Raw genomic sequence first — 17,938 nt, 5'->3', positions numbered from 1 at the left:
AAAGAGGTTGCAAAAGAAGGTGGATTTAGTTTTGAGTTTGGTGTTTGATGCTACTGTTAGCAACGCCGAAACTTACCGATACTTTTCGCCTCCGCTAGAGTTGCAGATCAAATGGGTGACCTTCGTGTCCATGCCTTTCCGTATCGAGCCGCCCATCGAATGAATCAAATGCACCAGATGTGTCTGTGAAGTAGAAGAAGAAAAAAGATGGAGCAATTAGGATTAGCAAATTACGATCTATGCGCAAAGCATAAGCAAAGAAAAGGCCTGTCTCCCTCTCACTCGATCGATCCCTGGACCCCCTTTCCTGTGTGAATGCTCCACAGTAATCAGTACACGTGCCATGTACAAAGCGAATGTAGCAATGTGGCCTACAACAACAAGCTGCTAAAATAAGCATAATTTCGCCATACAAAATCACCAACCACAGGCGTACACCACTCCTTGCTGCTGTCACACATTCACAACACCGGAGCATTTGGAATAAAACTAATGTGTCACGAAAATTGAACCCCTTCCATGCAAACAACCTCAACCAAATGTTCCCAGCTCCACCGCCACTGTGTATTCGTGTGCGCACAGGCGAACCGTACCACAAAATGTCGAAACCTTATCAAACCCCAAAAAACCTAACCCAAAATCACATTTATTGTGTACGTGGTGGCGTGGTGTTTTCGTGCCTTGATTCTTTTACATATTCTCATTACATTCGTGTGCCACCGTCGTCGTCGTCGTCGTCGTCGTCGCCGGAAGGAGTTTGCGGGCATTTGTATTCTGCACAGGTACACGGAGCACCGGGATGGCATGGTGTAACCACAGAAGATGGCCATTTTTAGGTTACCACATAGAAGGAGCAACGATCCGCAGTGAGGGGATAGAAACATATTACTTCATTTAATATACGCCACACAACACAGCACAGCATCTCATTCTCTCAGCTTGTGCGAGTATGTACACATCGAGAACTGCTGTAATGGAATCAAGGGCAAGGGTTCCTTCGCAGCGTGAGTTGTAAGTGATTTCTTGTACCGATGCCGTTCCAACTTACTGCCGCTCGACGGCTGTTGAATGTATTGAAGGCACCACCGACCGGGCATAGAACAGCAACAATTAGTAGCAATTAATTGTACACGCGTTCCGAGGGGGAATTACAGATATTAAAGATGTCTACATGACTACCACCAATATATGACTGCAGTACAACCCCTTACAGCAATACAGCTTACCGAGCTTAGAATTGGAATTTGTTTATGGTTCACAGATGCTCAATTGCCTCCTCGCGCATGGCATATATTATTCATCAAATATTATCCAGCACAAGGATCCAATGATAGGTCCTCATTCAGCTCTGGATGGATTTGTGCTTCCATCCCTAAGAGGACAACCACACAGTAAATACACACCATACCAAGAGCGTTCTTTTGCAGCAAACCGTTCATCAATTGAACATCAGCACACAGGAGAAATGGAAGGCGCATGATGGTTTAGACAGATTTCAAAAACATCCAATCAAGCACACAACATCTTCCCACCTATTCTGAACCAAACGTTGTTGCAATTTGCCACTGCCCAACCCGAGCTGGGACCTCTTATTATCTTGTGTTCTCCTCCCCAATCGTTGTTTCCCATTCCGAACTCCATAAGCAAGGATAATAATAAGGCCATAACCAGCAGGGGCACGTGACCGGAGAACGGAATCAGATTGTCCACCCACCAGAAGGAGGTGGAGGACGAAATTCGAAGTACAAAAGTAAGTAAGGCAACTTGGTGAGATAAGGTACAGCACCGTTCGCCAAGAATAGGACGCGGCGGTGTTATTTACGGAGTCTTCTCTCTTTGCTCCAAACCAAAACCAACAATCCTCGCAACACCTTGCGAGCGAAGAGCGCTGGTTAGAATTCGATGATGCAGAGAAAAGGGGGCCTCCAGGGAAGCGGATGCGTACGTACTGTCCTGCGGAACCGGAAAACTGTAATGACAACGTCCTCATCCTCATCCCGTAAGGAAGCGCGGCCGGGGACGGCTGTCAGCGAACGACAATTCGCAGATCGTAGCGTTAAGGCGAACGGAACAACGGGACACGCGGCCTTCATAATCAATTTCACTAATGACGTCTTCATCGGTGCCTAGAATCCTGGGTGGAATATCCTTCCACAGCAGCAGCAGCAACAAAGGAAGAGCGGACACACAAACAACTGGACAGCAGTAGCTCAATCCTTGGAATCGATTGGTCGTGTCCGAGTCGGAGCAGCCCAGGAGACTGCTGTCACGTTTTGCTCAAACTGAAACTCCGAGCGTCCGAGCTGATTAATAATCGCAGCAGGAATCAATTTGCTACGCTTGCTTCCCCCCCCCCCTCCCCCACCTCCACTGCCCCTCAAAATGTCTGACGACACACAAACCGACGATTGTCGCCCTGGGTTAAAACGGGGGTTACAACAGCGTGTTACCTAACCTTATACTGTCCACTAACAAGGGGGAGAAGCAGAGCAGCGAAAGCAGGATGATGTACGCACTACTCCCTGCCTGTCTGCCTGCCAGCCAGGTCGATTTTCCGCTGAAGCTCAATAAAGGAAATTATGCAAAATTGTTTCCCCCTTTTTGCGAACCGAAGGCAGGAAGGCACAAAGACGAGGACAAGACGAGGACGAATAGTTCGTTGTACCTGATGGGCAAGAGACTGTCCATTTGGCTGCAGGGATAGAGGATTTAGGGACATGTTCAACCATTCTGACCACCATCGATTATGTAAGCATCTCCAGCCTGTTTCCCCTTATTTCCCCCAAGCCACAGCTCCACGACCGGTGAAAAGGTTCCGAGAGCCGAGATCCGCACGCAAAAAAGGCCGGTCGTGTCCCGGGTCGTGATCCTCTCCCCTGCACCGGGAACGGCCGACGAACTAAATTCAATAATGAAAGGGTAATTGCTGGGTTTCGTTCAAATCTTGCAAGACCGGCACTCCGGAAAGGGAAAGCCGACCAGTGTAGCAACAACCATTAACCTTTGCCAATGCTATCTTCTCCAAACAAAAAAAACCCTGGCCAACGAACACACAGACACACAAACGAGCTAATCAAGCTTTTGGGGCACAAACGGATGGAACCTTCCATCATTGATTTTCCCGCTTCCTCCGAGTTTTGTTACTGGGGATGATGGCGGGGTAGGTCTCTTTGTCCGTTCCAAAACAAACAAGCGCACACACACACACACACTCACAATCAAGCACCAAACCCGCCCCATTTACAAGCATAGACTCTTCCTCTGAGCCAGCTTTCGCACAAAAATGCTCCTCGTCGTCGTCGTCATCGTCCTCATCGTCTTCATTACGCAAATTACACTGTGAGGGGAGACCGACCCGACCGACCGACCGACCGACCGACCGACCGTGCTTACCAGTTCGTCCTTCTTGCGTATGCCGGTGAAGCACGTGATGACGCCGCGCATGCAGTAGTTGTAGATCGGGCGATTGTTCCACACCAAACCTTCACTGAATCTTACAGCCTGCTGTAAGGCCGGTGGTCCGAGGATTCTGCAAAAAAAAAGAGAAAGAGAGAAAAAGGAGATAAAAATTAGCACATATGTCGGAAAATTCAAAACAAAAGGGATATGGAACACACAAACACACATTCTAGGGACAGGTAAAAACCACATACAATTTGCACAACTATTTCTCTAAGCTGCCCCACACACACACATCGAGCACACTATCATATCGAACTTTTACCCTGCGAAGCGGACCGTTTCGGGACGAAGAGAAACATTCCAAAGTCCCCCCCCCCTTAATTCCACTCCCACCCCTTCCTGCGGTCAATCCATTTCCATTCCAATTCCTAAAACCCACAAAGAAAAGCCAAATTGGTGCCCAAACTTTTCAACACAAGCATCTTCATTAAAATCAAATATTAGTATAACTTTTTCGTTCCTTTCTCGGGGTGTTTTTTTTTTTGTTTTTAGAGGGGAGTAAGATCTCGTTTGTCTTTGCTTTGGCTCTATTTTTCTTTCCCTTTGGTTTTTCGGCGTTCCCTTGCTTCTTCTTTTGTTCTTCCCAGTTTTCACTAAGCTCAAAGTGTGCTTCCCCTAAAGCACTTGGTGAAATCCTTTTTTACCCCTTTGCTGCACCGGTTTAGCCGTTTCTTCCCGCTCTTCAAACAACGAGGTCCAACGAGAGAGAGAGAGAGATTGTGGGAAACGATTTGCGAAAGACCCGTCGCCGTCGCCTCGAGCCAAACCGATCGAAAGCAAACTCTTGAACTAGGAAAAGCAGAGACATACGGCTCACAGTGTGCCAACACAAAAATAACAAGGCATCATTGTCTTGGGGAGAGCTTGTTACCTTTTTTGTTTGCAAAATTGAAGATAGAAAGGGGGGAAAAAACAGGTGGAAAGGTATCATTTGTAAACAGCCATGTTTTGCTTGTTAGGCACCACATTGAAAAGCACTTGCACAAGGAAGCAAACCCCGGCCAACACCAGGAATTTTGCAGGAAGGATAATTAATCAGCGCAGGCAAACTACCAGCACCAACTAACGCAGCCAAACTAACCAGAACTAGCTCCTGTCGGGGTGTAAAAATAATAGAAAATTTATGTAAAAAAGAATCTTCTTTTAATTCAACAAAACATTCACCAACCATAACACCAATAAAAACAAGCTTTCTTCCAAGAAATTGAAAAGTCCAAGCAGGATTATGTTGGAAAAAAAGAAAACACAGTCGCATCTCTTCATGAATGACGCACACCCTAGGTGGATAACTCCTTCAGACTACTAATACTACTGCTGCTGCTGATGCTTTGTGGCTATCACCTTCTTTTGCAAAACCAAAAAAAAAGAATAGTTTGTGTTCTTCACAATACCACCACTGCCGTTCCGTTTTTTTTTTCACAAATCCACCGCGGCCGAAGACGACGAAGCAGACGACGTGCAAAGGCACTAATGAGCTGCGGTAAAAACCGACAACTTTCTTGCGGTTAAAATACCGGCAAGGGAGCCACAGACAACGGGGGAAGGAAACCAAACAACGGGCAGGCACACCACCGAACTCGAGAGGAACATTGAAAATCAAGCAAAAAAAAAGAAAAACGAAAAAAGAAAACACACAGATAGAGAACTCCCCCCCCCCCCAACGATGATACTCCCACACAACACACTGCGCGCTGCTGTACTGTTGCTGTGGTCGTGGGTGGGACTTGAGGCAGAAGAGGCTGCAGGATAATTAAAAAACTATGATGATTCACCAGAGCATCATCAGTCTCTTTAGCGAAGAGTGAGGGAGGAAAAGATGGGGGGGGGGGGGAGAGGGTTCGAAACTATCGCTTCATTGTCATTATTTCACTCAGCACATTTTGCAGCAGCTTCGTTCGATGTGCCTTAGAAATAATGCTACAATAGGGAGCGGCGGGTAGTTGAAAACGCACGCTCTTGGCTGATCTCGGACAAGTCAGGATAGTCCGAAGAAGAAAGGGAAGAAGAACAAGAAGCCAGAGGTCCAGCGGGAAAGAGGAGGACTACTTCATCGAGCGGAACCGGAAGAATTGCAAGAAAATGGGTCGGAAAATTGTTTTCTTGTACGCTTCTTTTTTGTGCAGCCACAGCAGCTCAGGGGACCTTGTCGGAGGAGATGAACACGGTCCACCGGTATTAAAGAACCCGAGGGGTATAGAAAAAAGCCGCCCAATAGGCTATCGGGAAAAATCGATTCATTGGAAAAACGGATCGGTTAGGCTATTGTTTTCCAGGAGCGATAGACCCGGATGGTGGTTAGAGGCAAACGCCAAAGGGAGAGTAGCTTTCAACGTGCCACAGACGAGAAGAGTTTGCACCTCCGGGACGGCGGCGTCGACTCCGTTGTGAGGTCTTGAGGTCTTTTCGAATTCCCACCCGGGTGTGGGCTGTACGGTTTGCAGCACACTGCGGTCAAAGGCGATCTTGCCTTCGGAAAAGCGTCCATATGCTCTGGACAAACGCTTCGTACGCTTCGTACTACGGCAACACACACACACGTGAGCAGCAAACCTCAAACATGCAAGAAGGTGGCACGATGTGTGTTGTGTGCATGTGCATGTTGGACTCGGTCACTGGGGAGAGGACGATCTTTGGATGGATGTCCGGTGAAAGAGTTTACATTTCAGCGCACATGGATGCAGGGTTTGACCACAGCTTAATACCCCGGAGGGAAGGGAGTCATCTTCTATACTAGAGAGCTTTAGCAGTACCGAAGCATCTTTAAACCTTATCGCTATCGGAAGGCGTGTGATGGCTCTTTCAAGCCTTCCTTTTTCCAGGGATCAACGTTTACCGGCACAAAAACGGTCCCACCATTGAACGAGGAAATGTTTGTGGTTTTCTAAACCCTGCCGGAAACGCAGCAGCCGACAGCTATATTATGCTTTTCTTCATTATTTTTCTACCTCACTTAAGTTTCCATCAATTTTGCCGTGGTTTGTCTGCAGCATGAAAAATGAACGACGAAGCAAAATGCTGTCGGTTCCCGTTCGTTCCACTTTAACTGCAGAACCGACGACTTTACACAGGTTTGTGGTTTGTGATGAAGTCTTGATGGGGTCATTTAAAATCGTCAGCACTGAGGCAGACACAACCGATGCTTCTGGAGTGGGGCGCTGTTGTGCTCTGGCAGAATTTCACAAACCATCCCTCTCCTCTGCAGCTTTCTGCACCGTTACTTGCAAGTAGTAAAGCGTATCGACAGATGTACACCCTCTCCCTTTGCATTGCATTGGGTTGTTCTAGTGCTGCCGCCCTCCTTTTCTCGACTCCCCTTGCAATTGTGGTGAACTTCACAATATCTTTGCTTATGTATCCTCCCTCCTCTACAAGCAGAGCTGAACTGTAAAGAATTAAAACTGAGATAATTGGCCCGACAGACGGAAATGTACTGCCATAGGAGCACATTGGTGCCAATTATATCTTTCCAAGAATGCACTGGTCGCTTAGTGCCGCTTTGAAGATGCCTGAAGTTGCTGAGATGCAGAGATAATGGCATCTTCTAATCCGATCGGGAAGCTCTGTTCCGCACTGGAGCTTCCGTTCTATTCGTAGTACAGTTGCACTGGGAAGTTTTAAAGTGAAGTACGCCGTACCCTTCAATGAACCAATGCACAGATAGAAGCGATTAAAAACAAACCAAAGTCATATGTGATGCTTCAAACGCAAACGCTTCACATCAGTGTGGCATAATGGCTATATAAAGTTAATTGATTATCTGCACAAAATGAGCACAACAGACATGCAGGAAATGCAATGCACAACCAGACGCACGCATAAAAATAGATCGAAGCTGTTAGAATCCAGAACCATTTTACTGTGCCAAGACAAGAGCTGTGAAGGCTTCACTACTCGACTGCTGGCAAGGAGTTGGTGTTAAAGTGTATGGTCCTCATCAAGATGATCTCCCACTCTCTCTCTCTCACTCTCTCTTTCTCTCTATCTCTTTCTACCGAAAACACAATCTGTGCCCTTTTGAGTCCGATGCTACGCGTACTACAAGCCCCACAACCCACAGCAGCTGGGCACGAAAGCAAGTTCGCGAACGCATTTGGAGGGTTAGCAGAAATTGATATTGTTATTTTATAGCTTTTATTGGGGACGTGAGTATCATACTGAAGCCACATAGCACACACACACATGCATCCACACGAGCACAGTGGCATTTGCTGTCGTTTGGTATCGATAGTTCTTCGGTCGTTCGATAAAGTATTCATTATTTTTCGTGCTTCGAAGTCGACGCATGCAACCGGAAAGCTCTGAAGCGTACCTATCACTCCAAGATGCATAGAATATTGAAGATGATCATACTTTAATAATAACCAAGATCAACTGACATAAAACGTTCCTTTTTAATGTCCACCCATTTATATTTATATTTAGTCTTGCTCAATGGCTTTCCATCGGACCAAAACGCATTTACAACACGTGCCTTGGAACTTGGAAACAAATGAAAGGCTTTAAATCATTCTGTGCAGCAACTAAACCGCAGCTATAAATCTTAAAACGTGGTCGGCAAAATGGAGAGCTTTGTCGTGCAGGCTTTAACACATTCGAGACAGGCACGGTGCGACCTGGTAGACGCCACACAAAAACAACACTGTTGTTGTCATCGACAGCAAAATATAACAGCGCCAAAAGAAAAACACTAAAACTTTAGTTTATTTTGTGACAGGCCATTGCAAAACCAGGGCGCCAATACATTACTGCAAACACGGACGGACGTCCCACGCGGTTCGAAATTAGCATTATCCGCTCATAAAATTTAGCTCAAATTCATCAATAAACATAAACAGCGCACAGAGCAGCGTAGCAAAACCCGCCACCGTCGTCAGCATTTATATAGCGTCCAATAAATTGAACCCCCATTTTGCCGCACTCTCTGCTTCTTTCTCTCTCCCTCCGGCTCTCTCTCTCTCGCCCTGTTAAGCCTTTCTTCTCCGGATCATTCAACAATATCCACACTTCCTTGATGGCAAGCGGAGGCGGTCCCGGCCCGGACCCGGGCGCCTTCTTTCCATCTGCTTATTTTATGAACGATTTCATGCTACATAAAATCTAATGCCCGACTCTTCCACACCATGACATATTTTCGCTGATACGATTATGATCGCGTCCCCGGCACATACCCGTGGGAGGAAAAGGGCAGAGCGGAAAGCTTTTCAATAGATAATTTAGTTTAGAACGATCCGCTACACCCTTTCCTCCCCATCCACCGTCAACGCGCGAGTGTGGACGGACATGATTCAATATTTGTTATGCAGCGACGAGAGCCCTAATATTCATACTTTCGTCGGTCGGTCATAACGTGACTTTCGGGGAGGGCGACAGGGGAAATTTGAAAAACAAACCTTACGTAAATAGGCACTGTGAGTACATGCGTTCCGCAGCCTATCGGTGTCGATCAGCGCCGACCGCACTAAGCATAAACTACTACTCTTCTTTTTTTTGGTTGCTTCCGAGCGAAAGTTAGCAGCAATAGCGCCTATGTTGAATCCTTATGAGCCTTCGCTTCTCTCTGCTCCCCACATACACATACACATACACACACACACACCCACAGTCACAGTGGCTGGGGAACGATTCCACAGTGAAGCGAAGCGGATGTACACACACTAAATATTTATTGCCGGACTACATTAAATTTTACCCATTCTTCATACATGCCTGATATCGTTCGCATTTCAGAGCGTAGTAGTTCCCGGGTTCGTGTTCCCGCTTATCGCCCCCAGCTCAAACACCGCCGAGTAGTGGGCGGCGATCGTTACAAAATCCGATTTTATCGTTTTCGACAAATTGAATCTTCATCCAATGAAGTGGAACAGCAAACCAAAAAAATAAAATGCTAAGAGCCAAACGGGTTGTTCAGAATCACTTTCCTATTCTCCAGCCGATGGATATAATCGATAACTTCCGGTGTTAGGATAGGATAAGGCTTCACCTGCACAAAGGGAGTGAGAGCAAACTGAGCTGTGCGCATTACTTTCATGCCGCATTTGAACGGTTTCATCTCTCGCTATAGCTGTACTGTGAAATTGAACTACAATTATGTAGAAAATGTAATTTCAAACAGGTTAGGGGTAATTTTCCGCGAAATAGTTAGTAAAGGTAATGGAAATTCAAGCAGTTAATAATACATCAGTTGCTCTCTTGCTGAGGAGATTGTTCACTAAACGCCTAAATGTAGGCAATGAAACCATTTTCAGCAGCATCCACCGTATAACGCCTACAGTTATGCAATATTCATCCCAAAACTGTGTTATTATATTCATTAAGCTGTTATTGGACCGTTTTACTGTAAAAAAACGTACTACATCCAAATTGAATGTATCGAATAGTTCAAAGAAACACATAGCGAAAGTCATCCCACCTACTCACAAAATAAAGACCTGAAATTATATTGCTAGCTAAATTTAATTTTACTACCAACTTAAACCAGCAACAACTTACCCTTACGACACTTCAAAATGTGGTTTAAAGCTAAGTCATCGTAAGAATAGAAAGCATTCGCAGTAAAAAATGGAAATGAGTTTTTCACGACAGCATAAATTAAAACCATGTTCTGCCAACGAATACTATAGCAACATTTCGACAGGTTCTTTAGCTCGCGGAGAGGAGAGAAAAAAAGCACACATTGTAACTCCCTGACAGTGTCTACATAAATGTGAAGCCCCACTCTTCCTTCCCACTGCACTCTCCTGCTTCTCTGTACGATGTATTCGCACACTGAGCAATAACGGTTAAGCAATACGACCCTTTTGGAAAGTTGAAGATGGGCACCAGGCCGCAGCGAGCGCACTGGTGTGGTAGCTTTAATAAACCCGTTAAAGTACTTTCAACACCGCCCATAATAGGCCCACCCGATTGCATATCGATACCAACAAACGCACATACCGCACAACACTCCATCCTTACCTTTGCTTCGCCTTGTAGATCGCATCGTAAACCGGGCCTTCGAAGTCGTTCAGCACGAACACGGTGCTGATGCTGATGTCGTCGTCCCCGATGTACTCCGCGCCGGTGTCGGAAGTCACGATCGGCAGTTTGAGGCTTTGGGCCGCCGCCAGCGTGGCCGCATCCTGTGCCACCGGGCCCACCAGACAGATCCGAGTCATTTCCGGCGTTGATGGTGACGTCGATATCGACATAGCTGCGGGAGAGAAAGAGAGAGAGAGAGAGAAAGCGAATAGCGGTGTGAGAAGAAAGTGGAAGTAAGAGCATCCGGATGTGTCGGTGGAGGTGGGTAAATTCGGTTAACGATTGTGAAAATGTGCCGGTTAATGTGCTGTCGGGCGCACCAGTGCCAGCAAGATAAGAGACACCGAGATGTGTCGTCGTCCCGCCGCGAAGCGTGCGACACATCCGTCAGAAAGTTTTGCGCTAGTTGACGCGGGCCAAGGGGGAGGGGGGGGGGAATAGTCACAGATGGGCGCCGGGTCATTACTTCATGTCTTCGATGTCTCTGGGCTTGTGCAAGAATACATAAAAATGACGAAAGTGCGAACGAGCCAAAATGCCAAAGACCTCATTAATTACGATCGTTTCGTTGGACCAAGCGGTGGCGGCAGCAGCAACAGCAGCCCAGCTTAAAGCTTTTCATTTCCGCTCCTGGCCGCTCGTTTATCGCCCGCTAAAAGAATGATTCCAGCACCGTTAACAGCTTTCCCTTCGCGCGTACTTTTTATGAGTCTTCATATTTTTCATTATATTCCAGAAGGCAAACAGAAAGCCAACGAAAGCAATTGACGAAAGAGAGAGTGAAATGACAGCATTTTTTTTTCTTTATAAATGCGCCAAACAATAACCTTGGAAGGATTGTGATGGAATATTTACTCTTTTTTTCTAACAGCGTAAAACAATGAATGATTGATAGTCGTAGAACAAGCGTGCCGGTGTCCATTTTTTGCAGAGAAAAAAGTAAGGTTTAATGAGACAACTTTAACTGCTGTACTTTGATGTCGTGAATGAAATTAATCTTATCTGAGTAATAATTTAAGGCTGGTGTCATCGGAAATTTGCACTTTGGAGTTCCAAATGATGCAATTACCATTGTGTTTCGATAATATATGAAATCCGCTCAAAACTCCACTGCAACAGCTAAACAAGTGCAATCACATTTTTGCCCCAAACGTTGCCCAATGCAGTCCCTGGACCCAGGTGTGGTTTGCCAACATTGCGACAGCTAATTATCATACAATGTTCCACTTGTTCGAAACGGGAGGTTGCCTTCATCTCGTGATAAACATCAAACAGGATCATTTAGATGCAGTCAACAGGCTGCAGGCACGGCAACAACAACACCCAACGAACGAACTGCTGCATCGATTATGTAGTAGTTGCAGCAACAGCCACAGCAGCAGCATTAAAATCGACCCGTGCGCACTTCATTTTATTTGCAGTTCAATAGACGGTCGTTGTCGTTTTCGATTGCCACCTCCACACTCAATGTTGGAACGGCTTACCACATGCATACACATACGCACACACGTATGGCTGGTGGTGGGTTTTGGTTGCACTCACACGAAACAGGTTACACATTACGTGACTCAAATGTAATTCAATAAATTAATTAGCTTGTTGAAAACAGGCACGTGCTAACGGGTAAACGTGCTCCATATAATCAGCCGGTCTGCGTTTAATCGTTTGCCATACATATTTGATTGTGTCGGTGTGTTGGAGTGTTAAAGTGTTGGAGTTCTGACGAGTGCATCGTTTATTATTTGTTCGAAAGCGAAAATAGTAAATTATCACTTTATTGTGACACACCACGATGTACAACTATGACAGGTTAGTAAACGGAATATAAGTATATTTTTTAGAATCTCAACTATGAGCGCTGATTAAGGACTATAAATTATAACAACAAGACATATTTTAACAAATCAAACAACACAAATTATTAGTTATTGCTAACAATGCTAGCCCATCGTATTATAAGGACTACTTTGTCATGCATATTGCATACCTTTAGGCTGAAATGTACCTATCTTGACATCGTTCAATATCAAACCTATTTAAAACCTTCTAAAAATCAAACGAAAACAATCATTGGGAAAAGCTCAAAAATAACCAAAAATCCAATTTTCCTCAATCGTCAACAATCCTGTTTGTGCTAAGTTTGTGATCGCTTAAATGAGCAGAGGCAAGAGTTTTAACCTGGCAGCGTATTTTTCGAACGCATTTTAAGCCGAAACCCAAACAAACCAGTGGCAACAATCAATTCTGCCAAAATCAATCTTATCCATCCATCTGATAGGCACGAAGCATCGCGTTCAGCCTCACTCACTCGCCGCCCTGTTGATAGTGTCGGGAGGGAGCGCCGCCACGGTGTGAACCACTCTTTAATCTTCCCCACTTACCTAATAAATTGATTTCGCTATTTGACGGAAGCAATTTCCCGCACATTCTAGCTGCCGGATCAACCGATAACAGGCACGGGCGCTAAAAGAGACGATGTAACAGATTTTCATCCACTTCCCACGACAGGCCCCGGAACTGTATTAGAAAAGCTACCGGTTGTTGTTCGGGATGTTTGATCGAATGTTAGACTGCTAGGATCTGCTTTTCACCGGCCAGTCTGTTACTACCAGAATATCTAGTTGGTTGTTGTGCTGGTTTAATGGAGACTGCCTCCGCTGTTCGGTTTTTGGCGGGGACAATGTTTGTCAGATGAAACGCATCCCTTTTTTCGAGGGGGACAGAAAGGGCAGTAGAACAAGCGTAGATGACGGTAGAGCCGCAGCATTCAATTAATTCGATTTTGATCTAAATCCGATTACACAAATTGTGCGTTCAATCAACAACAGCTTGCTTCTAGCCTCTCGGGTTCCGTATTGCTAAACCGATAACGAACGCACCATAGGAAAGGGAGCTTGTTTTCATCCAGAGGGCGCTACAAAGTTGCTCTTTGTTGGTTGGGCCTTAAAAACAGACATCATTTTCGATAGCGCCCGTATTCCATAGTCAACATTTCCCGGTACAACAGAGCATGCACTTTTGCGCTACCGTATTTAAGCTGCATCACGAGCATCCCCATTATCATCAGATATTTTAGGAACTTAAATGAACACATCACGTTAAGCGTACCGTTCTACAAACTCTGACACACATTTCGGCTTTCGATCTCCAGAGTCAATGGATAAAAGGGTCATAGGTAAAGACTGATTATCTTTTCGGAGTATATACAGTGTTGTGTCGCATTATCCTTTATTCGGAAAATTGCAGCCGCTTGCAGTAAAAGGGAAAATTTCCAAAAAGGTAATTATGAAGTAAGAAGTAATGTGCTTCCATATAAATCCATTAATGTAAATAAATTCACCCCAAAATTGATTACAGTTTCAGTTAAAACAGCTAAATTTAATGCACAAAATCCCCAAATAAGATCAAATCTACAAACTTTTCATTGCTATTTTTGTCTCATAAAAACATATTCCGGCTTATTCACGTGCAGGCTATAAGCTTACAACGTGTTGGGGTAGGATTTAGCAATACAGACACACTTAAATTGTATTCGGAAAAAATAAAAACGATCGCATGGAAGAGAGATGAGAGAAACAAGATGAGGGTAAATTAAATTTTGTAAATTCCATATACAACACTTCTCAAGCAAGCCTCCCGAGCCTCAATTTTCCGTACGTGAACGACGCCCTTAAGGGAAATAGCTACACAAACAACACGTGCAATACAAGGGAAAAACACCTCGACAAAAACAAAAGCACGCATACACACACACTTGATTAAAATGAAAATACTGCCGAAATATTGATCGCTTCCCTTTCGATATGAGACGCTGGTGAAAGGTCAGATTTGGTGCTTCCGAAAAGATTGATAGCAGGTGAAAGAAGGAAGGGGAAGTTAAGGAGGAGCGAATAGCCGTTACTGATCCGGCGCTAATCGTCAGTAACAAACAGATGATAACCGAGCAGGAGCGAGGGAGTAAGAAAAATAGAGCTATAACACAACCATTGAAGGGGAAAAAAGGCGGGAAAAGAAATCAAGCCTTGTTGGGGAGGATGCCGCGCGCCGTTCTACGATGCGTAATTAATTGAGCTATTACATTATGATTTATGATCGCATTCAGCGGCTGACGCCACCACTCGCACACTCTTTACCAAATATTATCGACTCCCTTGTATCGCAGAGAGCCTACCAACCAGGGAGCACCGCGGGAAAAGCCGCCACATGATTTAAGAGCTGAGCCATTCGAGCGAGCACCACCGTGGAAAAGATATTCGAAGACACATCTTACTTTACACATCGCCTTCAGCTGAAAACTCGTCTCTTCCCAGGCCTGGCTTGACGGATGAGCCCTTGCGAAGGGATGAAAATTTTTTTTTATTATTGTTCCGCGAAGGCTTAGTAGCCGCCCCTCAATCTGATCCCATTCAGCCCCCTCTCTCCTTATTCCTTTGTTGTCTCGCAAGGATTTGCTTGGCGCAAGTGTATCCAGCAGCATGCTTTCTCCTGCTCAAAGCCGCGCTCCGATTGTGTCATAACTCACGGTGATAAAGCGGACAATAATACCCGCATAATTAATACGCGATGCGGCCACCCCACTATGGCCAGATCGATAGAGTGATGGGTGAAGGCGCACACCGCTTCCTTTCACTAGACAATGGGCACCACCTCACAACAGCCGCACAAGTTCGCTCTCCGCAGGATGTTTCGTAGCGACGTCATTTTCCGACGTTTTTCTCGCTGCTTGGGAGGGATGAAGAGCAAGCGAATTTGCGGGAACAGTCATTGCGCCGCGATACAGCCACGACATGACCGCGAACCAACTTGGCCCGGGCACGCCACATTAGCACACGCCTGGAAGGAAGCATCACATTAACGGGCGACGGTTTCTAGGCGGTAGGAGAGGAGAGTGTGATCGAAGAGGATAGCCCACCAGATCCAGGGTTTGGGGACCAGCAGCAGGATCGATGAGATTGCCGAATCGATCACAGCCCACACACATCAATCTTGCAGCGGTGCGAAAATTATGCGCCTCCGGAGAAGGACCAATGGTTTAATGGAAGAATCCGGGGGAAACCCGGGGTAGGGAAGCATTTTCTTATCTATCAGCATTGCCCCTCCTGCATTCGTATCCATCCGCTCTTGTACGGACGTTTAGCGCTCTGCTTGACGTAAGAGTGTTGTTACCTATCCTCTGCGCCCGGTTCCAAAAGTCGAAGGTGTAGATGATCTCCATCCAGCTTTTGCCACCAACGCGCTCCGTACATATACACCCAACCTGAACCTTCATCTATTATGAAGATCGCTTCGTACTGCTTTTGTCCATAAAGTCTTGTGCACTACACGCACACAGGTTAGCCACGCTAAACCCTGAACCACCATTTTGTCTATCTCAGCGAGATTGATGATGAGTATTAATAGCCACTAAGCGCTATGGCAAGGCACCAAATCGACCAGAAAACGAACTTTTCCCGTGCTTCTATGCGGGAAGGCAGCACATGGATTTTTCCTGGCCGAAGGTTGTAGTTTCAGATGATGGTGAAGTAGCAAATGAACTTGAATGTTGTTTGAATTGACATAAACTAAATTAAAAAATACAACGACTTCTTCGTCTTCGGGCACTTTTCCAAAGATATGGTTCATTTGTTCAGAAATTAAACGGAGAAAAAGAAAATTGCATCTATATTACTGTGCACACCAAGTTCCCCATCAATCAAATTAATTGGCAATTTAGTAGCTCCCTAATCCTGTAATAAATGTTGAATTCTGTCAATTGTCTGTTGTTGTCAACAGAGTCACGTCACCAGATGAGCACATCATTGCTTTTTATTGCAGTAAATACCACCAGCTAGCGTGAATGACGGATAGCGCAATGCGTAGCACCTAGACCTTCATACACTGTTCGTCGTGGGTTCAAATCTTGACTCAATCCCATAAACAGATACAATTAATTACCCATAAAACACCTGGAAATTTTGACAGAGAAACTTCAACGCATGACCTTTATCGCCCGCATACATATATATTCAAACTTAGTGTGGAGTTCATCATTTATTCAATCTCTAAGCGCTAGCCAAGATTTATGAGTAGCCCAAAATGTGGACACCCACCCACTGGCACTACAGGATACGGAAAGGGGAAGAAGAAACTTTCTATCTTACCGAGGAGAAAGAAGGAACATTATACTCCAACCCCTCATTTTGACGACCATATCTTTCCTAATAACTCGGTCCATTCTGGTTGAATGGTGACCCTTGGGGGAAAGGTAATCTAAAACCAAGCATCTGGCTCTCTCACCGGGCTAAATAATTCCACAGGAATCCCTAATGGAGCGGAGCTGCTAGCTGCATCGGCAAAGAACTTTTTTTTTGTTTCTGCTTGTTACAAACCCACCACCTCCACTCCCCTTGTGCTCAATGGCTAAGAACCGCGGAATGAATGAAGCATAAGGCATTTGGAGTGCTCGGGAACAAAAAGGCATCAGCAATATTGTAGCACCCTTTTACCCCTCACTCTCACCTCGAACGCGCACACACACACAGGAAGAACCATCATGGATTAATCACAAAGCCATATAATATTAAAGATGCGCTTCTTTCCCGTTCCGGGGCTGTATCTTTTAACCTAAGGAAATCGTTCCCGGAGCAGAAACATATAAACTTTGCACAACAAGAAGCTTCAGTATTCTAGAAGCGTGACCGTTGGGTTGGGTAAGAAAAAAACAACCACTGGTCAAGCTCAGGGGAGGGGGTGTGACTATCGCGCCGCTCGTTTTACCTCTCGAGCGCCACACCAGTGCTGCTCAGGAAGGAAATAACTGTGCAAAGATTTTCCGCTCCAGCTTTGCTTATCAGCCGGATAAACAAACATCAATTATTCGCTGCCCGTTCGCCGCCGGGCAATATACACCACCCGGGTGGCCCTGAACGGACGCACACCGGGTCTAGTGGAGATGGGTGGTGGGTGGTTGGGTGAAGGCTATTTCCCGGAACGTTTTTGCCGGAAGGATGGACCGCCAGCAGCAGCAGCAGCACCACTAGCGCATGCACACATTTCACATCGCGCTGTCGGATTGTTAGATGGTAAACAAGCGCTTGTGCCGCTGCTGCTGCTGCCTCATTCTTCCTTCTCTCTCTCGCTAATACCTTCTCCGGCCAAGATTAGCAAAACAACAATCTCGGTCAATAGAGGCAGGCTCAAAACACGGCACGGGAGCGAAAGACATGCGAAAACAACTGGACAAAACAACACGTCCTCCTCCCTCGGTCCAGCCAAGGTGATGCCGGTGGTTCGCACCACTCTGCCCGGAGAGGACACCACCACACTTATCGCCCACTGGAGGACACACAAAAATACCAATTTTGGCAGCAGTTCTCACGCGATCGGAGAGCGAGATTTGGCCGTAAAACTTTGCCGAACCCAGGCGTACCACAACAATTCGGGGGAATGAAGACGAACCGGGCAGGGAAAAGCATTCCTG

The 17,938-nt window shown here is 45.8% G+C and overlaps 1 protein-coding gene across 1 annotated transcript in view; it reads right to left on the bottom strand.

Annotated features, from left to right (window-relative positions):
- Positions 1–17,938, bottom strand: part of LOC121592182 (protein ECT2-like) — a 75,356-nt gene that overhangs the window by 13,004 nt on the left and 44,414 nt on the right. Inside the window, 3 exon segments of the mRNA XM_041913565.1 lie at positions 77–183; positions 3,394–3,529; positions 10,417–10,651. Of these exon segments, the coding sequence (XP_041769499.1) occupies positions 77–183; positions 3,394–3,529; positions 10,417–10,651 (478 nt within the window).

The sequence above is a fragment of the Anopheles merus genome, chromosome 2L (genome assembly GCF_017562075.2).
Source record: "Anopheles merus strain MAF chromosome 2L, AmerM5.1, whole genome shotgun sequence".
Taxonomy (NCBI): domain Eukaryota; kingdom Metazoa; phylum Arthropoda; class Insecta; order Diptera; family Culicidae; genus Anopheles; species Anopheles merus.
The sequence above is the reverse complement of the archived record's forward strand: the minus strand, read 5'-3'. Positions and strand labels throughout refer to the sequence as shown.